This window comes from Astatotilapia calliptera, chromosome 11 (genome assembly GCF_900246225.1).
Source record: "Astatotilapia calliptera chromosome 11, fAstCal1.2, whole genome shotgun sequence".
NCBI lineage: Eukaryota > Metazoa > Chordata > Actinopteri > Cichliformes > Cichlidae > Astatotilapia > Astatotilapia calliptera.
Window position 1 is genome coordinate 1,087,501 of NC_039312.1, and position 19,936 is coordinate 1,107,436.

General features: G+C 42.2%; 1 protein-coding gene across 1 annotated transcript in view; it reads left to right on the forward strand.

The window, feature by feature from the left end:
• LOC113032033 (pituitary tumor-transforming gene 1 protein-interacting protein) overlaps positions 1 to 14,121 on the forward strand; it is a 16,402-nt gene extending 2,281 nt beyond the window's left edge. The window contains exons 3-7 of the mRNA XM_026184673.1: positions 252 to 360; positions 3,530 to 3,638; positions 4,758 to 4,823; positions 9,801 to 9,847; positions 13,731 to 14,121. Of these exons, the coding sequence (XP_026040458.1) occupies positions 252 to 360; positions 3,530 to 3,638; positions 4,758 to 4,823; positions 9,801 to 9,847; positions 13,731 to 13,780 (381 nt within the window). The 3' untranslated portion in view covers positions 13,781 to 14,121. The remainder of the gene's footprint in view (positions 1 to 251; positions 361 to 3,529; positions 3,639 to 4,757; positions 4,824 to 9,800; positions 9,848 to 13,730) is intronic.
• The last annotated feature ends 5,815 nt before the right edge of the window (positions 14,122 to 19,936 follow it).

The window sequence follows — 19,936 nt, forward strand, 5'->3', positions numbered from 1 at the left end:
CATTAACGCTATGCTGTAAATAAACCCTGTTCATGACTTTAATGTCATAGATTCCACGTTTAGTGCGGTGAAATCTAATGACGAGTTTTTAGTCTCGTTTAACACCCACATGTAGGAATAAATACAAATGAAATGTGTGGCAAAATGCTAACTGTTTATTTTTAAGAATCATTCCTGTGGCATTCTTCATTCGTGCATCCTAACTATTATACTCAGCAGAATCATACCTTACATGTGTCTGTCTGTTGCAGTGTCTCTGGTGCTTTACCACAAACAACTGCACAGAGTATCCAGTGACCTGGTTGCTGCCTCCGGCTAAACTATGCCCATTGTCCCAGGCCCGCTGGGGAGTGTGCTGGCGTAAGTTCATCAGACTTATTATTGTGATGTTAAATGTGGTGTTTCCTTTTTGCATTTGTGTTTCATTTGACACAGAATAAGTTACATACATATTGGGGAAATGATTTGAGGAACTTGGTGTTCAGTATGCTGGAAATGTAACTCTTCAACCTACGCGTTAAAAGAAAAAGTAGGTAAAAGGGTATTAAAGCATAAAAACAAAAGCTCTTCATCCAAAACAGCAACCTGTTCTATTCACAGATGTGCGACCTAAAATGACCTCCTGTATGTCGGTGGGTCTGAGGGGAGGGATTTATCATTAGGCATGCAGCGGTGTGAAAGTAGCACCAACACTTTCTGTTCCTCTCAGGTCACTTCAGTTGTAGTGGGTGCATTTAAAGATCCAGCACATCGTTCTTGCTTCACTCCACCTGCTCCCTCTTGTTTCTTTAGAAAAAAAGTTGTACTCCACAAGAGACGTTATCCATTGTCTCTGTAGGCAGGCAGGAGCATTTGCAGCAATAATATGCAACAGACACACCAATCCTAGGAACACATGTTTTCCATAACCAGGAAGAACAAACCCACACACACTGACTGGAGTTATTTTTGCTTTAGATTCATTTTCAGTTTACCTTTTCTCATACTTTAAGTTACTACTTTTTTTTATACTTTCTAACCTAAAGGAAGTGAACCTGCCACAGTCCTGCTTTGCTGACTACAACATTAACTACAAATATTGTGGATAAATAGATTAGCTCAGCCAGGCACATGCACGTGGCTCTTTGTACGTCCGTGTCCAGCAGCATCAGCAGGAACTCGCTGCCCAGTTAAATAAAGTGTTTTATAAAATCAAAACAATGTTTTACTTTTCAGCAGAGCAGTTCTTTTTCCCCACTGCATATTAATTATTGTAATTCCCCGCATGGTTTTTATAGTTTGTGCTGGAAATTCCTCTATAAATGTTTCAGTCGGTCCCACAGCTACACAGAACGGCTCGCCTATTCTTGCCCCGCTCTCCCAGCCGGTGCTCCGGCTCCTCTGCCACATATCTTTCTGAATTTGTCCTGATATGTCATCAGGGGTGTCCCAGCACCTCTTTCTTGAAGCTGTACCACAGATGATTCACAGCAGTAGGTTTCTCAGGCTGTCCTGGCTCTAGACATTTACATAAAGTCCTGCAGAAGTGTTTGGCTCTAAATCAAAGGTGACATGCTCAGTGAGCATAAAAGCACTACAGAGGTAGCACAGAAATGTACTGCCTGTCTTATCGCCAGGAGATCTATTTACAGTGAGAGCTAAGTGAACTGTAAATTTAAGTGTAGAGGGATTCAACTGGAATATTATAAATTATAATGTTGTTGCCTTATTTTACTGCCAAATGTTTGGCCCCTGAAATAAACCACCGTTCTTTTAACTTAACAAGTAAATGATCTTTCTCTTTCTCCCTAACACAGTAAAGTACGTTTAGCTTGACACTGCCAAACAGACTCCACAGCGAAGTAACCGAGCTAACGTGACCTAATGTTTGTATAAGACCTTAAAACTGATATTCAACTGACACAAATCGTATGTGAAAACCGGCTTATGTTATGTGTATTAATTACCCATAAAATTTTCACAGTCAACCGCAGCACCATGCAGGAAATATGACTGAGACCCTGCTCTTAGTCACAGTAGAGCAGACACCTCGGTGACGTATGTTCCACCTCACCAGAGTTAATGCTGATAACTCTCAGTGGTGAAATTAGTCTTTAGAGCCTAACCCATAAGTGTCAAAAACCTTTGAATGCTGGTGCAGTTTCTACTGAAAATGTAAATGTATATTCAGTACAGATGAGGAAAAAAACCATTGTTAATTCTGTTATTAATTTTCTCAGTCTTAAAAATAACAAGAGAACTGATACGGTCGCACGGAGCCTACTGGAGCAGTGAGGTGTGTCAGTGTTCAAACTTCACTGGTAGCAAACAGAAAGTTGTGTAAATGCAAACACTTTATTGCTAATCGGGAACAGCTATAAAACCAAAAGGGTGCAAAAGGGCCGGCTACTGGCACAGCATTTAAATGTGATGCACTAACATCAGGCAAATGTTGTTGAATATAATGTGTAAATATTCCTCGTGTATGGAGTCGACACATGCTGTCATTTGAGTAGGTGGTAGTTACTTTGTGTTGACAGCTGGCAGCTCTTCTGTATCACGTACATTTTCAGATGGAAGGAAACTCTATTTACACCAGAGAGAACAAAGTACACGTGACATGTCACATCTGGTTTTTACTTACAGTTGAACATGAAAAATACTGAGGTATGAACATACACTACCAGTCCAAAGTATGGAAGTAAAGTAGCCGCCCTTTGCTTTGTTGACAAACCCTCGGCCTTCTCTCAATGAGCTTCATGATGCAGTCACCTGAAATGGTTTTTACTTCACAGGTGTGCCTGTCAGGGTTCATTTGTGGAATTTCGTGCCTTCTTAATGGGGTTGGGACCATCAGTTGTGTTGTGCAGAACTCAGCTATCAGCTATGTACCAACCTAAGGGAAGAGAAACGACATTACATTAAGAGCTGAGGGTCGGTCAGTCTTTGCTAAAACTTTAAATGGGACTTGGAGTGCAGTTGGAAAAACCAACAAGTGCTACGATGAAACTGTCTCACACGAGGACGCCTCAGGAAAGGAAGACCAAGAGTCCCCTCTGCTGCTGGGGATCCATTCATCCGAGTCACCAGCCTCAGAAATCACAGGTTAACAGCAGCTCAGATTAGAGCCCCGATAGATGCCACACAGAGCTCCAGTAGCAGACACAGAAACGTGAGCAGTTTTAGGCCACAGCTGCGCATGTGTGCATGCTGTGGTTTGTCCTGTAAAAGGAAAAGAGAAGACGCAGCAAAATGTGGGCACCACTCTGGCAGTGTTTCGGGGTCACGTGATCCCTCCCTCTGCAGAACAAAACCAGTTTCCATACGGTTAAGTCATTTGTGCTCTTTTTCTCTGGAAAGTGAGAGGCTTGTTTGTGGTTTGTCATGTTTGCAGTGCAATAACTTGCAGAAGCCAGCAGGTGGTGTCATTGACACATGTAGAGCACATTGTCATTACAGTGGCAGCGTGTGATGGCTTCTAGTTACCTTTATCACGTGGTCCAGTGAGAATATCTTCTTGTGAAAAATGAATAAATTCTCTTTTTTTCAGTGAACTTTGAAGCCCTGATCATCTCCATGGCTGTGGTGTGTGGAGTCATTCTCCTCGCCATTGCCGTCTGTTGCTGCTGCTGCTGCTGCTGCAAGAAGCGCCCTTCAAGGTAACATTACAAGTCCGAGGTAACTGAGTAACAGGAGTTTTAGAAAGCTGTGTCAGATGCATGAAAGCACTTAGTGGGCCAATGCTTTTCGGGATGAAAGGGCACTACATGGGAGCACTTTTCACCTCAGGCTCACACGGGCTGCTACAGAGTTAAAGCAACAGCTGTGTCCAGGAAAACACAGCATGTAGTGTTGAAATGGATTACAGAGAACAGTTTGGAGTAGATGTCACAGTTACTTCCTTACAGTTGTGTACTCATTATAATGGCAGAAAAAACAGGAAACAAGTGAAAGAAAACCAGAAAGATCCCTGCTTCTGCTAGCGCTAAAGAACCCAGGTTGCTCACATGCTACGATAATGTCAACATTCAGTGATTAGTCATGTTATCTGTGCTCAGGTATTTATTTCACCTTCAGTCTTTAGACTGCATCTTATCACTGTCTTTACAAAGTGAAGACGGAGGGGGTTTCTTTGTCAGACCACAAAGTCCACACTTTGTTTCATGGTTCATGTGGAAGCTTGAGTGGTTTTCACCCATGTCCTGTATAGGTGCAACTCATTGTTGCTGTTGCAAACATTACTTTGGCTTTTTAATCAAAGTAGAGCTCCTTTCATGCTCTCACTGTTGTTCCTGTAGGGAGGGGGGGGTGAAAATGTCATGTCAGTCCGCTACAGTCTGGCCTGTCACTCACTTGCAGTCCTGTGGGTGCAGGAATCTCGTTCTTGTCTATCATGTGATTGAAAACTTGGGGAAAGCTCACATGTACTACTGTTATGCACACAGATATTAATTTAATATAATTACAGTCATGTTTTCGTCTTGTTTTACTCTTTTTGGGGGTTGCCTCCAAGCATTTTACTTTGTGCATGTTAAACCTTCTTTTGTATTTGGCATTTTCATTGTGGAACATAAAAAGAAAACACTCTCTGCACTCAGGCACACATTTCATGAGTCTTATATAAATGATGCATAGAACTTCAATCAGAGTAACCCTAAAGCTAATGTTAGTTTGTAGCTGCGTGTCATTTGTCACATCCAAAGTGTGTTTTTGTCATCTTCTGGTTCCACGAGGAGCAGTGATTCTGATGCTGCCTTCATGTCTCCTTCACTCTTAAGGTTTGACAGAGAAGAGGAGAGATCTGCCAAGAGGAGGGAGGAGATCAGACAGCGCGCTGAAGAACGGTGAGACCTAGACTCACACCTTAGTCTACACAGGTTGGAAATGTCTGCAACGGTGTTTATTTCAATAACACAGGAGCCTCTTTCTCTGCATTTAACTCCAAACCGATCTTTGCTGTGTCATTCCTCTCTGGATCAAACACTGCTCGTTATTTACAGAATATTTACACACGTACTCACGAAGTTACAGGTACATGTTTAGAGGTCACTGTTTGTTTTCCTTTACCCTGCTGCAGTGTTTTCTCAGTCACCACACTGCTGCATCAAGTAATTATTTGATCCTCTGCTGAATTTGTTGGCTTGCTCGCTTTTAAAGAAATGAACGATCTTTCATTTTTGATGCTAATCACAACAGTTATATATTTTATATCAAGTGAACTTGGTTCAAATCTCAGACCAAGCGCACACCTACGAGTCGAATCCTATTCTGTCAGCGTGGTGGGTGGCATTGCCTTTCAGCATATCCCAGTAGGACTTGGATATAATTGTCCTAAAACAGAACAGTTCATCATCCCCCAACAAAAGAGTTCATTGTATGTTTGGGAGTCGAGCAACTGGTGTCCATCCAGCCTCAGCAAGTCCACGTCCCAAAGGAGAAGCTCCGGGTTCCTCTGCTGTCGTCCCAGAACACCGATTGGATTGTCAAAGCTGGGCAGCTGCTTCATGGTAATGTGCTCATAAATAGATTGGTTTACATCCTGTGTACTACAGTCAAAGAAACAGAATCATCCAGCAGTCAGCAGACCCGAAAGGCTTCCCTCTTCCTGCACCCCATAAATGTTTCAGCCTTCTCTTCTTGTTCTGTTCCTTTACTTCCAGTGCCAGGATAGCTGGCTGATATGTTTGTGAGCAGGGCAGTCGAGCCGAAAGATGGTCAGTAACTGTGGTTTATCATCACGCTCGGCGTGCTGGGCACATCGTGGCTCACTGTGCGCCTCGTGTGTTTGAGAAAGAATGAATTATCCGACCTCTGAGCTCTTCTCTCTCGTGCTGCAGAATTGAGTCAGGGTTTCCTGCAGTGAGCATGATCAAATCTCTGAAGTTGGAGTTAGTGCAGTGACCTACATAGATGCAGTTCATGTTGTCAACAGGACATTCGGAATAGATTGGACCCATCCTAAGAGAGACTAGTGCCTGTAGACAGTGCTGCTTGGCCTCCGGAGAGCCAGCTTGAAGCACAGAGTCATCCGAGCCCAGGCGGGCCGGGGAGTCGACCCATGCAGCTATATATTTCATATTTCACATGCTGATGTAGCAGGAGAGCTACCTAAGAATTTTAATTATAATTTTGTATCTGATCAAATGCTAAATTATTAAATCATTTTAATAAGTATCTCTTGAACCTCTTGTTTCAGTGCTGTTTAAGAAGTCTGCATGTCCATGTAACATGCTGCTCAGGCTGCTTATGTTACAGTCGGCTAACAGCCAGGATCTGTTCCTGTTGGCTTGTATCTGGTTTAGCTTGTCAATAAGCCAAAGTGTTGTAATGTGTCAAGTCTTAATGCACAACAATACTATGTGAGAAGTTCATTGTAATCCACTGACATGATGCTTGGGTAACACATACAGTTTCATGTATCTATGATGATAATATGGACTGAATATGGGCCAAAATTCGCAGCTGTTACTCCATTATTTGTGTCCATGCTCCTTGGCTGAGTCATGGTAACAGCTGGAGAAAAAAATCATACACACAGGCTTTTTTATGCCATGTATTCAGTTTGAATTTTGTTTTAATCTCATGTTGATATGACTCTTTAAGTATAGCCAAAATGCATGTTTTCTAAACTGATCACACATCCAGGGTATTGAAGCTGTGATATGTCATGATACTGATGCTCAAAGATGGTTCTAGAAACATTGTTTCAAAGAACAAAAGAGAATTTGGCTTTGTGACACTTGGAGCAGGTGCAAAATGAAGTTGGTTGCCGGTCTGAGCGAAAGGCTGAAGGTGTTTTTCAGCCTTGAAATTTTCTTATTATCTTTTGTATTTATGAAGTTCTCAGGCGTCAAGAATTTAAAGTAGTTCCCTTTTTATTAGATTTTTTTTTCTTAGATTGCACAAATAACTGAAAGTTTCTTTTAGCCTTAACTTTTAACTGAACTTGAGTTGGGAAGGTTACTTTTGAATGTATTCCACTACAGATTACAGATTACATGCCCTAAAATGTATTTTGTAACATTTTCCGTTACGTTACTCAACAAGAGTAACGTATTCTGAATACTTTGGATTACTTAACATATTATCATGCTTTTTACAGCTACATGAATGTACTATTGCTGTGTGATCTATTAGTATTACTGAAGGTTACTCTCCACACCAACACCAACTAGATGTTTAAATCTTAATATAAATGAGTAACAGTAGGTGGACATTAGGTAAGGCTGCACTTTTTGCAGTGATCTCGTATAGAAACTATTCTGCGCGTATATAAAACAGGTCCGCGGCTCCGAACCGTAGTAAAGGGACCTCTGGCTGATACGTCGGGTTCATGTCGGGCTCGCAGCTGAAAACTAGCTTTACTTTGTTGTCTGGCTCAACTTTGCTAGCGAGAGACAGAGAGAGGTGTTGAAAGGCTGCTGCAACCAAACTTATTGTTTGAGAGGAAAACACGAACACAGTGTACAGCCGAGTCTTAATAGCTTACTTACAGCTGGGCTCGTCAGGCTCTCTGTTTGGCTGCAGTGGTTATTATTATATTTACATGCTTCCAGCTCCCGTTTCTGCTCCGTGACAGCTCCTACTTTTCCTTTCTCTCCCTCCTCGCTCACAGACACATCACGGGTATGGCAGTCCATCCTCCCTGCAGCACGGACTACACTGCCCTGCATGCTTTAGGGCGATGCATGTAACACTCTGCCTGTTGCCTTCATATTAAATAATAAAAAATAAAAAAAATTTCTTCACGTCGTTATGACCGCGAGATTGAGACACGGGCGTTTGAGCCTCTTAATGCGTGTTTTGTTTGGGTTTCCACCGGCGTGGAATTACCAAAAATAGAGAGGACATAGCCGAACATATGAAACAGGAAAGTACCGCCGTGTAATCCATTTATTTCAGCAAAGTAACTGTATTCTAAATACCACCCTTTTAAACGGTAACTGTAACGGAATACAGTTACTCATATTTTGTATTTTAAATACGTAACAGCGGTACATGTACTCTGTTACTCCCCAACACCGCTTGTAGTATCCCATTTTCATAAATTATGAGTGGTATTGTGATGATGGAGAAGTCGAGCACCTTCAAAACCTTTAGTCTGTGTAGTGAGCCAAGCTCAGTACTCACGTTCTTTCAACTTTCCCTTTTTTTCCGTCTTCCCTCCAACATGTTGAATGCAGCCATATTTATGTGGAGGGAATGTGAACGTGTCAGTGCGATGCACACAGGCCATCGGCGTGGCTTAGGGGGACGGATGGCAGACACATCTTAACCCACCTGATTGCTCACAGATCAGTACATAGCAATAAAGCAGCGACTGCCACACACCAGAGTCTTTGAGCTGAGATGAAGTGAAGTGAGGCCTCTGGACTTCCACTACACAAAACCTGCCCCTCAGAAAGGCTGAGTGAGCAGCTTTACCACAGGCCTGTTGCTCTGTGAGTCACTGTCAGCTAAAATTTAGGAACATTTTTATGCCAGGAGTGCAAACTGATGCATTTTTCTTACTTGGTAAGCTGAATGTTATTGTGCTTATTGAAATGTTGTTTAAACGATGTCGTGCATAATAAGTATTTGGGAGTATTAGGTATTGATGGTTGCATAAGTGCCCACATATCATGACTGGCTGTTTGTAATGTTGTGGTGCAGTGTAGCTTAAATGTTTCTTGGCGAGTAAAGTGCTTGATGGGTTTGCTCTGTAAACTTGTGCATATGTAAACAGCTGTTTCAAAATAACAAAGCTGCAGAAACTTCTGGAATCGCCACTATTTCAGCCATGGTTCTCTGTAAAACCTGTTTTTCATTGGAGTCAACAGTAGAGCCAAAAACACTCATAGCTACTAACACACAGAGGAGAAATGGCATTCATCACCTGAACTCGGAGTTGCCTCCTTAGTGCTCAGCAGCCTTGTTGGTGACGCCTGTGAGCAGGTAATCGGTCATTATCTAAATAAACAGGCAGAGAGCCAGAACCTAAATTTACTGCACAGACTCACCAAAAGTTTCCAGAATCTAATGAAAAAGTTTGGTAACTTTTCCCAGACTTTGCCTGCAAGTCATGTGTAAAGTTTTTACAACAGTGCGGCTTCATCAGCAGCTCAGTCCAGAGTTACTGAACAAATACCACATTTATCCCAGCAAAAAAAACATAGTTGCTCAACCCTAAACATAGACTGGGATGAGTGCATATGTCTGCTGCTGTGCAACTGACACTGTCGTAAACCTTGACTCTGACATGCATCTCTGCAACAGTGCCAAAAAGTATTTGTCCCTTGCCTTGTTTGTTTGTTTTTGCATATTTTTCACACATTTTTAGATCATCAAACAAATTTGAGCATTAGACAAAGATAAACCAGCGAAATATAATATAGATGTGCATAGACGGGGTATTTTCACATGGGGCCAGGTAGGTTTGGGTTTGTCGGACAAATATGTGAAGAGCAGATAAAAAGAGAACTTAGGACGAGGGTGAAGACTTTTTAAGCAGCAGGAAAGGTTCTTCAGTCCAGCTGTTGATTTGGTGTCGGGAGCAGGACATCTGTAGCATTTCAGAATTGTCCCACAGAGTTGTTTTCAGGATTCACTGGGTGTCCCATTGTCTCATTACAGCTGACGTCTGTGTTGCAGTCATTTATTTCCATGTTGTTTCATTAAAGTTTGGATACTTGGCTGTATCCAAATATGGAGGCCCAGTTAGAGTTGAATGATGGCTCTCTACCTTGAGAGTTGTCTTTCTCTGGAGTGTATTTGGCACTAACAGAGTGAATACTTCCTGACCTGTTGACTAACTTCCTCTACTTTTTTTTTTTTTTTTACAGGAAGGTGGAGAGAATGGCACGCCACGATGAGATCAGGAGGAAGTATGGTGCGTATAGACTTTCCATATGGACTTTAGCTCCTTCTCTTTGATCATAGTGTTTGTTTCCAGCCCTCTCTGATGTACACTGAAGGTGAGGTGACCAGTAGGTCTAACACGGAGTAGCCAGCTCTGTGTTCTCTGTTCTGTGTGTGTCAGCAGTGTCTCTGATGCATGCTTAACTATTTTAAGAGTTTTTCAGTGTCAGTGACTTTGATTTCCACACCCTGGGCCACTGATACATTATTCAACAGAATATGCTTCGTCCCCAAGCAACCTACACTGTAGGTGTACATGAACTAGGCGACGTAGGGTTTTCAAATTGATGCCATAGGTGCATAGGCTAGGAGGCTGGGGGAGCTGTCAGTATCTTTTACTTATCTCCTATTTATTAAATAAACACCTTTTTTGTATCGCTAACGGCTGTACAAAATGTAACATGAGACCATCCCTCACTTGAAGAGCCTGCAAAAATCCCAGGAATGTGGCATTTCTCCTCGCTGCCATACTAATTTGTCTAGCTCACCACTTCACCAGTTAACATGGGCTAACCTGAGCTGGACAACATTGTTATTATACTGATATTCAGTATTAATGCTGGTCTTTCAGTTGTGTTACAATAGATATGACACACTCCACACACAATAGTGCACCATAATAATGGCTCAGCTGCTGGTGTCATCAATAAGAGTGGCAATAATAAAAGCTTGAATGTTTTCATGATCCATGAACTCAAATGAAGCTTTGCCAGTTTAGTTAGCAAAACGTTTGTGTGTAATAAACGGCTGCCTGAGCTGTGCTGTAATTAAAAGCTAGGAGTTTTAGATGACCTAAAAGCAAATCCTATTTTTTGTGGAGCTAATTTAATCTCCGTGTTTGTATGCAGTTAAAGTAGCGGTCCCTGCTAGGCATGGGAAAATATGACAACCACTCTCCGGTGCTCAGTTGTGACTGAAATGTTTATGCAATAAAATCTGTTTTTAAGCAGCTGAAGGTACAAAAATAGTCAAACTTTAAAACCTGATCACTACCTCGCATTTGTTGCCACATGCTTTAACTTAATCAGAGCATTTTTGCTGTCAGTGAAACAGGAAATATTCAAAAAATAAATGAGTCATGAGCAAACTACGAGTGTGCGCTGCAGCAAAGTATAGAAGAAGTATCAACATCACACAGCACTGCTTTCTATTTATTTCCAATCAATGCACTGATTCTAATCCATCGCTCTGCCCTCTGCAGGGAAGTGGGCGGTAAGGGTTGGCCTGTCAGCGGCTCGATAAAGACAGACTCGTTCGTTCGTTCCGTAGATGTGGGAGAAGCTCGAGTGTCCGTGCGTCGTGTCTGTCCATCCGTTCACTGTAGTAAGATGTCAGGTTATGTGGGTTGAGTGTAACGACTGCACGACAGAGTGATGGATGGTGGTCTGTTTCTTAGGCCTGCAGCTCTCATTAGTTTCCTTCCACAGGGGCTTTAGTAGAGACTGCTCTCCTTTCACATTTGGTCTGGTCGGTTCTCTACAACTACAATCCACATCCTCTTATTTCCTTGAAATCAGACACAGCGGAAGATTCCCTGAGGGTGGGTCAGGAGGTTATTCAGCAAAACTGGAAATGATCTCTTGTCATTACCAGTTGAAAATATCCCAGAAAGACAGCACAGATTTGAATTACACGTTTCACTTTTTGCAGTTTAACCCCAGCGCTCTGTCATAGCCTGCATTTAGTTAAGTTTTATTTTTAGGGAGCAGCTGCTGCTTCAAGGTGTTGTATAAAGTCATGTAGAGACTCTACAATAATACGAAACTGTGAACACTAGACTTCTACAGTTCTACAGCATGGCGCTGAATGAGCATTAACTATTGTACAGTTGGAGGTTTATTTTGGTTCAAGTCTGAAATGAATCCTGTATCACTGCAGTTTGCTTCAAAAAGCCCTCGTCGACTGGAAGAGTGTGAGAATGGCTGGCAGATTGGTGTTGTAGTGAACCGCTCTGGTAAAAAGAGCTTTCAGTTCAGCTGCACCTATGGTCATGAGCTGTGGGCAGTGACAAACAGAAGGTTGGATACAAATGGCAGAATCAGCTTAGTCTCCAGGAGGACTCGACTCCGCCTTTAGACATTCGAGAATGTAACCAGCTGAGGAGGTTCAGGCAGCTGATCAGGATGTCTAAGCATTGAGGATTAAACTCAGATCACATTGGAGAGGTTATACATCCTGTCTGGCGAAACATTGCTGGGGTAACACCCTGCTTCACCTGCTCACACCAGGAGGATGGTGCAAACTGACTTTGTTAAATCTGTGGAAATGCAATAAAGCATGATTAGGGCCTAAAGTCATTACTTTGCCATTTATGTAGTCCAGTAATTAGAGGGCCGTAGAATGTGAGAATAGCCCGTGTAACCTATAATCCATTTTAATCATGAATGAAATCAACTTTTCACGCTTAAAACGAGCATCGACTATGAAGACACACCATGCTTATTATATTGGCATTATTATCAGAATCTTATGTAAAGAAAAAATTTCAAACAGCAGCAGTGGAGTGCCGCCAGGTTACATTATCAACCCAAAATGCAGCAACAGTGGCCATAATGTGCTTAAACATGAGGACAGCATCGTTCTGCAGGAGAAGGCTCCTCCTATATTGAAATAGTTGGAAATGCTTTACGCATTCAGTGTTTGGTATTTGTGCACTAACTGCCATCGATTAATCAGTTTCTTAGTGGCAGCGAGAGTGTCCCTTTTAATGTGTATTGATCCGTGGACGTGGAAAGTTCAGGCTCCGCAGGAGAACTGTGCAGGTTCAAACCTCAGTAACACTTGGAGTATGAAGAACAACTTTATAGTTTAACCTGCTTGTGGCCTTCATCAAGGTTAGAGGTGCATTGATCCAACTTATTCCACGTACTCCTCAGAAGCCATTGTTGAATAAATACGCTGTTTTCTTCAGTCAGCCTTGGAATCATTTGTTTGTGTGTAAGACGACAGCAGGCCTGACTGAAACGTTTATTAACTAAACCAAAGGTAAGAAAGAAATGCATCTGGAAATATACTGTAACCTGCACTTGAGTAAAATAATTAATAAGACCAGGACAGAGATAAATGACGCAAGAAAATGACTTTATTAGTGAGCCTGTTTATTTGCACTGGGCTTATTTAGGTGAGCCTTCATTGCACTCTGCGGTTATTAATGCTCGTGCTAGTTTCTCCTTTCACCTGCTGCATTTCTCATGTAAAGTTCCACCAAAACATGTTCTCACGAGAACAAAAAGGCCAGGACCAAACATGAGGGATATTGGGAAGCCGAGCGGGAGAGAATCCTCTGAACTTTCCAGTCAAATCATTTCATCAAAGTTTGCTTCAAACAAAAACGACTGCAAACACTCTTCTGTTATGTTGGTGCTTATTAGCTACCAGTCTGCTCCTCATGGCTTAGTGAACACAACATAGTTAATTAATGTTATCATAAAACAAAGTACAGACATCCTTCTAAACGGCAAAGATATGGAGGAGAAAACCGATTCAGAACAACCACAGACATCAGCAAAGATGTCTGCCGGTGACATGGCACACACAGTAATATGCAGTTAATAAAAGTCCATAGGAACGGTTACAAAATTGATAAGGTGGGCAGTTGTTTTCATTGCCCATAGAAATAAATAATTCCATTGATCGTGTGTATGAAAAACTTGCTGATGGCGGTTTAGCAGCACATGCTGTCATACTGCATTCATTGTTAATGAAACATCAGCGTGAACAGAATATCCGGGATGGATTTCCCAGTTTGTCCTCAGACTGATGCTTCCTCCAAGGCATCTCTGGAAAATGTGGAGCAGAATTTGACCCAGCATGACTTTGTCTGTTTTCATTTTGTCTCCACGTTGTGTGTGCAGGTCTGATGGGCGACACGGACCACCCGTACAGCAAGTTTGAGAACGAGTAAAGCAGCTGCAACGGAGGACGTCCGCGGGCCGCGGCTCTCACGGCTTTGCTTTTAGCTCGGAGTGATTTTCTCCCACACAGTGCTGCAGAGCAGCAGCTGTCCGGTGATCTCGTTCAGACGTCAAACCTGATTGAAAATATTCTGAATTAGTTTAGCTTTGTGATTCTTTATGAAGGCAGTCGTGTGTGTTTAGTCGTTAAATCTTGTTTTTAAACTTTTTGCAAACCTTTTTTCTCTCTTTTTAAATGTTGTACTCTCACATCAATCTTTGCACTTTGTACATACGTTGATTAAACGGTGATGACTGTGTTTCGATTCATTAATAAACCTCTTTAAGCTTTTTTTGTTTGTTTTAAATGTATGAGCTTCTGAGAGAGTGCATAAAGTGAGAGCATGATAAATTGCTGAGTGTAGCCCTGTCATAGACGACAGCACAAGCTGACCTCTGTCATTTTCCGATAACTTTTTAATTGAAAACATCGGGAAGGAGAATGTTGCTCCGAGTCGGACACCCACTAGTCTGCTTAATAACATGAAACTAAAATGCCTCAAAGCTGGACTGACCATGTTAACAAATGTTTTCCTCTCCGTCCACTGCTGTTCTCCCACTTCAGCGATGATCCACTTTAACCCTTTGATTATCAAGGCTGAAATAAAATGATTAATGATGAGCCTAAAAACTGCAAAATTGATGGCACTAAACCTCTCACTTTTATATCATTTTAATAAAGCAAATGCATTTATATTCACTTTTCAAAGCCCACATTAAAAATGGGTTGATTGTTCAAAATATTTTTGTATATTAGCGATTGTTGATTAGCAGTCCTTGGTTCAGCTGTTTTAGCTCCCAGTCTCTTCATGTTGACTGTTCTGAGCTTCTGTCCATCAGAAACAGGTTTGAACAGTGAACAACCTCTTGGCTCTGACACCATACAGACCCAAGAGTACAAAAAAACTGACCTCGTTATTTGCCCTGGTCCTGAAGATTACCCACAATAAATACATGACAGAAAATAAGGAAAAGCAGAGTGTGCATGCATGAATTCTGGATCGAGAACAGTCAACAGTTTGTAGAGAAACATTGTGGATTTAGATTTATTGTAATACCAGCGTAGTGAGGTGATGAGGAAGTTACATTCTCTGCCTGTTTTTGATCTATGTTATTACTCATGCTGTAGTTTTCTAAAGTGGCTGAAGACTGGAAAGATTCTGCAAGCCTGAAGCACAAAGACTCCCAACCGATGTGATTTTGGACACGATACAGAGATGTATGAAACTCAGTTTAGCTGTGTGATCGATCTGTTAGCTTTCAGAGTTGAATCAAATATGACTCCACGATTTAGGGCGGAAACAAATGTAAAAGATGATGTTACGTCTGCTCTTTGAATGTTTGAAGGGTTCTGTTCAATAACACAACATTAAGATTGAAGTGGTGGGTTGAACCTGGAGCCGTGACTTAAATGTATAAATATTAGTCTCGGCGCCTGTCACATGGTTTAGTATGCAGCTACATACTCTCACAGCAGTGTCCTTCTCAATGCATTATTGCTACTATACCTATATAATGTTAAATAATATGAAATTTGGGGGTTTAAACCTAATGAACCAATCGTTTCAGCTATAGCGGGGGGCTAACATGTCAGAGCCGTGCTCGGGAATGACCATCAGACTCCTCAGTAAAGGGACACATGAAGAAAAAGGAATCTCCTCTCCTCACATTACCTGTCAGCATTCAGGTTCAGTTCCCTCACTGCCATGTGGTGCCGCCAGTGTACGTGGTTACCTCAGTCAAGCACGCAGGCTTGGTTCCCTTTTTAGAAGCCTTTTGTTAGCTTTTTATTATGACACTAATGACATATAAATAATGCAGCTGTCTAGATATGAATAAATGTATATCATGGTCAATCTGCAGTCAATCTATAATAGCTACTATCTATACTATATATATGTTTTTCCAAATAAAGCCTAATATTCTGGTTATTCCAAAGAACTGAATTAAATGAAAGGTTGGATATGCTGAGTATGGATGTCTCATCTTATCACTGGCATATGGTCAGGACCTGCTGGGATAATATTTTAAAGCACTATACCAGTCATTTTTCAACATGAATGATCGCGTGATCAACCTCAATTAAAGTCCTTCACTATGTGGAATAGACGCCATGAGACCGCATCCAGATGTTCTGTGTTGGTGCCAAAACTGTTGTGGGATTTGAAATAGATGAGAAGTTTCTTCTAATTTGTGATTAAAGTAAAATACATACATTAAAGACATACACCAATCAGGCATAACATTTTAACACAAGCGTGTTAAATAATAATGGTAAATGGACTGATTCTTATACAGTACTTTTCTACTCTCCCACACAAGCACTGTTATCTATGCTTTCTAACTCTATCATTCATACTCCGATGGATGCATCAGAGAGCAAGTCAGGCTATGCAAACCGGGCAGCCAGGGACCGACCACCAACCATCCGATCAGCAGCTGACCTGTTCTACCTCCTGCGCTACAGCCACCCTAATATGGGGTAGGCAAAAAATGTGATGTATTAGAAGCAGGAAAAATTGGCAAGCTAAACGACTGGGTCAGACTACCTCCAAAACTGCAGCTTTTGTGGGACGGTCCCATTGTACAGTGATCAGTCTTTATCAAAAGTGGTCCAAGGAAGGAACAGTGATGAACAAGTGACAGAGTCATGGGCAGCTTGTTGACACAGGTAGGTAGTGAAGGCTGCCCTGTGTGGTCTGATCCAACCAATCCAACCAGTAAGCTACTGTTGCTCAAACCACCAAAAAAAGTCAATGCTGGTTCTGATAGAAAGGTGTCAGAATACATAGCGTTACACAGTTTGTTGCGTTTGGGGCTGCATAGCCAGAGAGCAGTCAGGGTGCCCATAGTAACCCATGTAAAGCACCAACGAAGGAGACGTGAGCATCAGGACTGAACTATGGAGCAATGGAAGAAGGTGATCTGATGAATCACATTTTCTTTGGCATCACATGAATAGCTGGGTTGCGTCACTTACCTCAGGAACACCTCGCACAGGAATGCACTATGAGAAGAAGCTGACAGAGGCAATGTGATGCTTTGGGCAAACCTTGGGAGTGGCACGAGCATCTACCTAAGCATTGTTGCCATGTAGACGTTTTCATGGAAATGGTATTCCCTGATGGCCGTTGCCTCTTTCAGCAGAAAACGTACCCTGCCTCAAAGCAAAAACAGTTCATGAATTGTTTGAGAAGCACAACAACAACAAGCTTGAGGTGTTGGCTTGGGCTCCAAATTCCCCAGATCCCATCTCGAGCATCTGTGGGATGTGCTGGACAAGCAAGTCTCATCCACGGAGGCCCCCACCTCACAACTTAAAAGATCTTGGTGCAGATACCACAGCTCACCTTCGGGGGTCCAGTGGAATCCATGTCTTGATTACGCTGTTTGTTTGTTTTTTGCTCCAGTTTTGGTGTGTTGAATGACTTTGCCCTTATTAGGAGGAGGAGTTGGCCGTCCAATTGGGGTCTGGAATGTGGGGCCTCCCTGCTGCTACGGAGTCAGGGCGGTCTGCATCTCCCCACGCCAGGGAAAAGGGTAACACCACCTGGGTCTGGGTGCCTTTTCCCCCTCCAGGGGCAAGGGTACCTAGAACCGGTTCTTAGAGTACGCTTGGGGAGTGTGATTGTGTGTACAGTGTCTATTTATGTCGGTCTCCACGTTGGGTGAGTGTGGAGTAAGTGTATATGAGAGCATGAGGGTGGGAATGGATGTTTGTATCTGTGTGTGTCTGTATGTCTGTGTCCATATGTCAGGTTGGGTGTCAGACGCCACCTCTCTGGGGACATCTCAGGCCCTCCAAGGTATGGAGGCCTATCTGCCCCCACCACTTTCCCTGCCAGTGGCGGACTCCCTCAGACATCGGTGCATTGGTGGTCCTTGGCTCTGAGAGCCTCTGAATGTCTGGAGCCTGGATCTCCTCCATACCTGCTTCATGCCCAGGAGGACGGGTCCATGGCTCCCCACACCCTGTAGCACAGTGGTTCCCAAACTTTTTTTGCTGGGCCCCCCTTTGTTTTGCAAGAAAAATGTTCGCCCCCCCCACACACACACACACACACGTGCACGTGCGTACGCACATGCACGCACACATCCTCTAACCACACACGCCCATATTTTGCTCCATTGCGGTTTATTTCACACCTCAAACATTTAGTAAACAATTAAGCAAATACAAGTGACCTGCAATAAATCACAGGTAGTGTAGTAATAAAATAAACTACTAACTCTTTTACACTACGTCCGCACCTACACGGGTATTTTTGAAAACAAACTGTGGGATCCTGTTTGTCTGTGATTTAAACAGCCCAGTGCTGCTCCCGACGCAGGGAAACCAGTCCTGCAGGGAGACCTGCCTCGGCACCTGTGCAGGTGAAGCCAAAGGGAAGATTTGCTTCAACGTATTTTCTACTCTTTGGCTTAGAATGAAGTTTGTTTGGAAACATATTCAGCGATGCTTCATCTCCTGCTTTGCGTTTCTGTAGGCGCCCGTGCTAGCAGTGTCCAAGCGTTTTGTTTTTTTCCCCCTTTTCATCCTGCGCCCCCCCTGCCATGGCTCTGCGCCCCCCCCTAGGGGCGGGCCCCACACTTTGGGAAGGTCTGCTCTAGCAGATCATTACATGAAGGAACCTTTTAAAAACAAGCGCGCTCATGCTCACAGGTGTACACACGGGTGCTCACAGACACAAACGACACCATTTTTGGCTCCTACCTCAAAGCACACTGTGTTCTGTTGATCTTATGTGCTGCACAATAATGTTCAATATTCAGTGTTTACTGTTATTTTCACATAGATCATCGCGATGATGTTGTTTATTATGTTGCTCTTTTTTTTGCTCGTTTTCTCTTTTTTCTTTCTCAACAGCTGATCCAGGTGATCGATATTTGGATTTTTTGTCTGTTTGTTTTGTTGGTTTTTGTTTTTTGCCCTTTATCACCGTCCCTCTTCCCCGCTGTTTTTCTTTCCCTCTTTCTTTCCCCCAGTCAAGTCTGTCCCGTGTGGAGCAAGTGAAAATAAGATAAACAATAAAAGCAAAGGTGAATCAAATAGACCAATACAGCAAGGCTGGGATGGTCCATTTGGTAAAGTAAATCCGTTGGGCATCTTTCTTCGCCTTTAGACAATAATTCTGATGGCCAAAGAGCCAAACGGGACAGGCGGAAGAAAAAAAGAAAAGAATAAAAGGAGGTGTCGTAACTGATGGCCTCCAGAACCTACAGTAAGCACTGTGGCTCCTGTTCAGGCTGTTAATGCCTCACACCTGAGATGTGAAAATACAAAAAACCACTTCCACATTCATTCTGATGCTTGGTTTGGGAAAGAAACCAACTAAATAATGTTTTGTGACATTTTGTATGTAAATCATGTAAACTTGTAAAGACTAAACCTGTCTTACAAAATGCATTTTCAAAAACTGTGTCAGTTGTTCCAGAAAATTAGGAAAATAAAATATGCTTATAACTGTACTTGTACCTGTACTTTTGGCTGTATTTTAGGAGAATGGAACCTGTTTTTCCTCTATCGATTTCTGAAGCATTTGAATAAAACAACACTTACTTTCTTTCAGAACAAGTAAATGAGACTCTTTCCTTCTACGTCAACATTAGTGTGTAAAAAAATCATTTTTAGTAGTTTTTATTTTGTTACTTAAACTAATTGGTGAAGTGAAATATCCTAAAAATATCCATTGTTACGTCAACATACATTTCCTATTCCAGTTTTTTTTTTTCCTTTTTTGACCTCCTGGTTCTTTAGCCGTCAGAATTGTTGTCTGAAGACCAACAAGGAGACCCAATGGATTTACTTTGCCAAATGGATCATCACGGCCTTGCTGTATTGGTCCATTTGATCGACCTTTGTTGTTATTAGTTATTTTATTTTATTTTTAGTTGTTACAGATGGGACAGACATGACTGAGGGATAGGAAAGGGAGAAAGAAAAGAAAATCAGAAGGGAAGAGGGACAGTGAGAAAGGGCACAAAAAGAGAAAGAAAAGAAAAAAATCTCCTGGATCACCTGTTGAGAGAAAAAGAAGAGAAAACAAGCAAAAAAAAAACAGAGCAACATACTAAACACAACACCATCACGTTAATCTAGCTAAGTA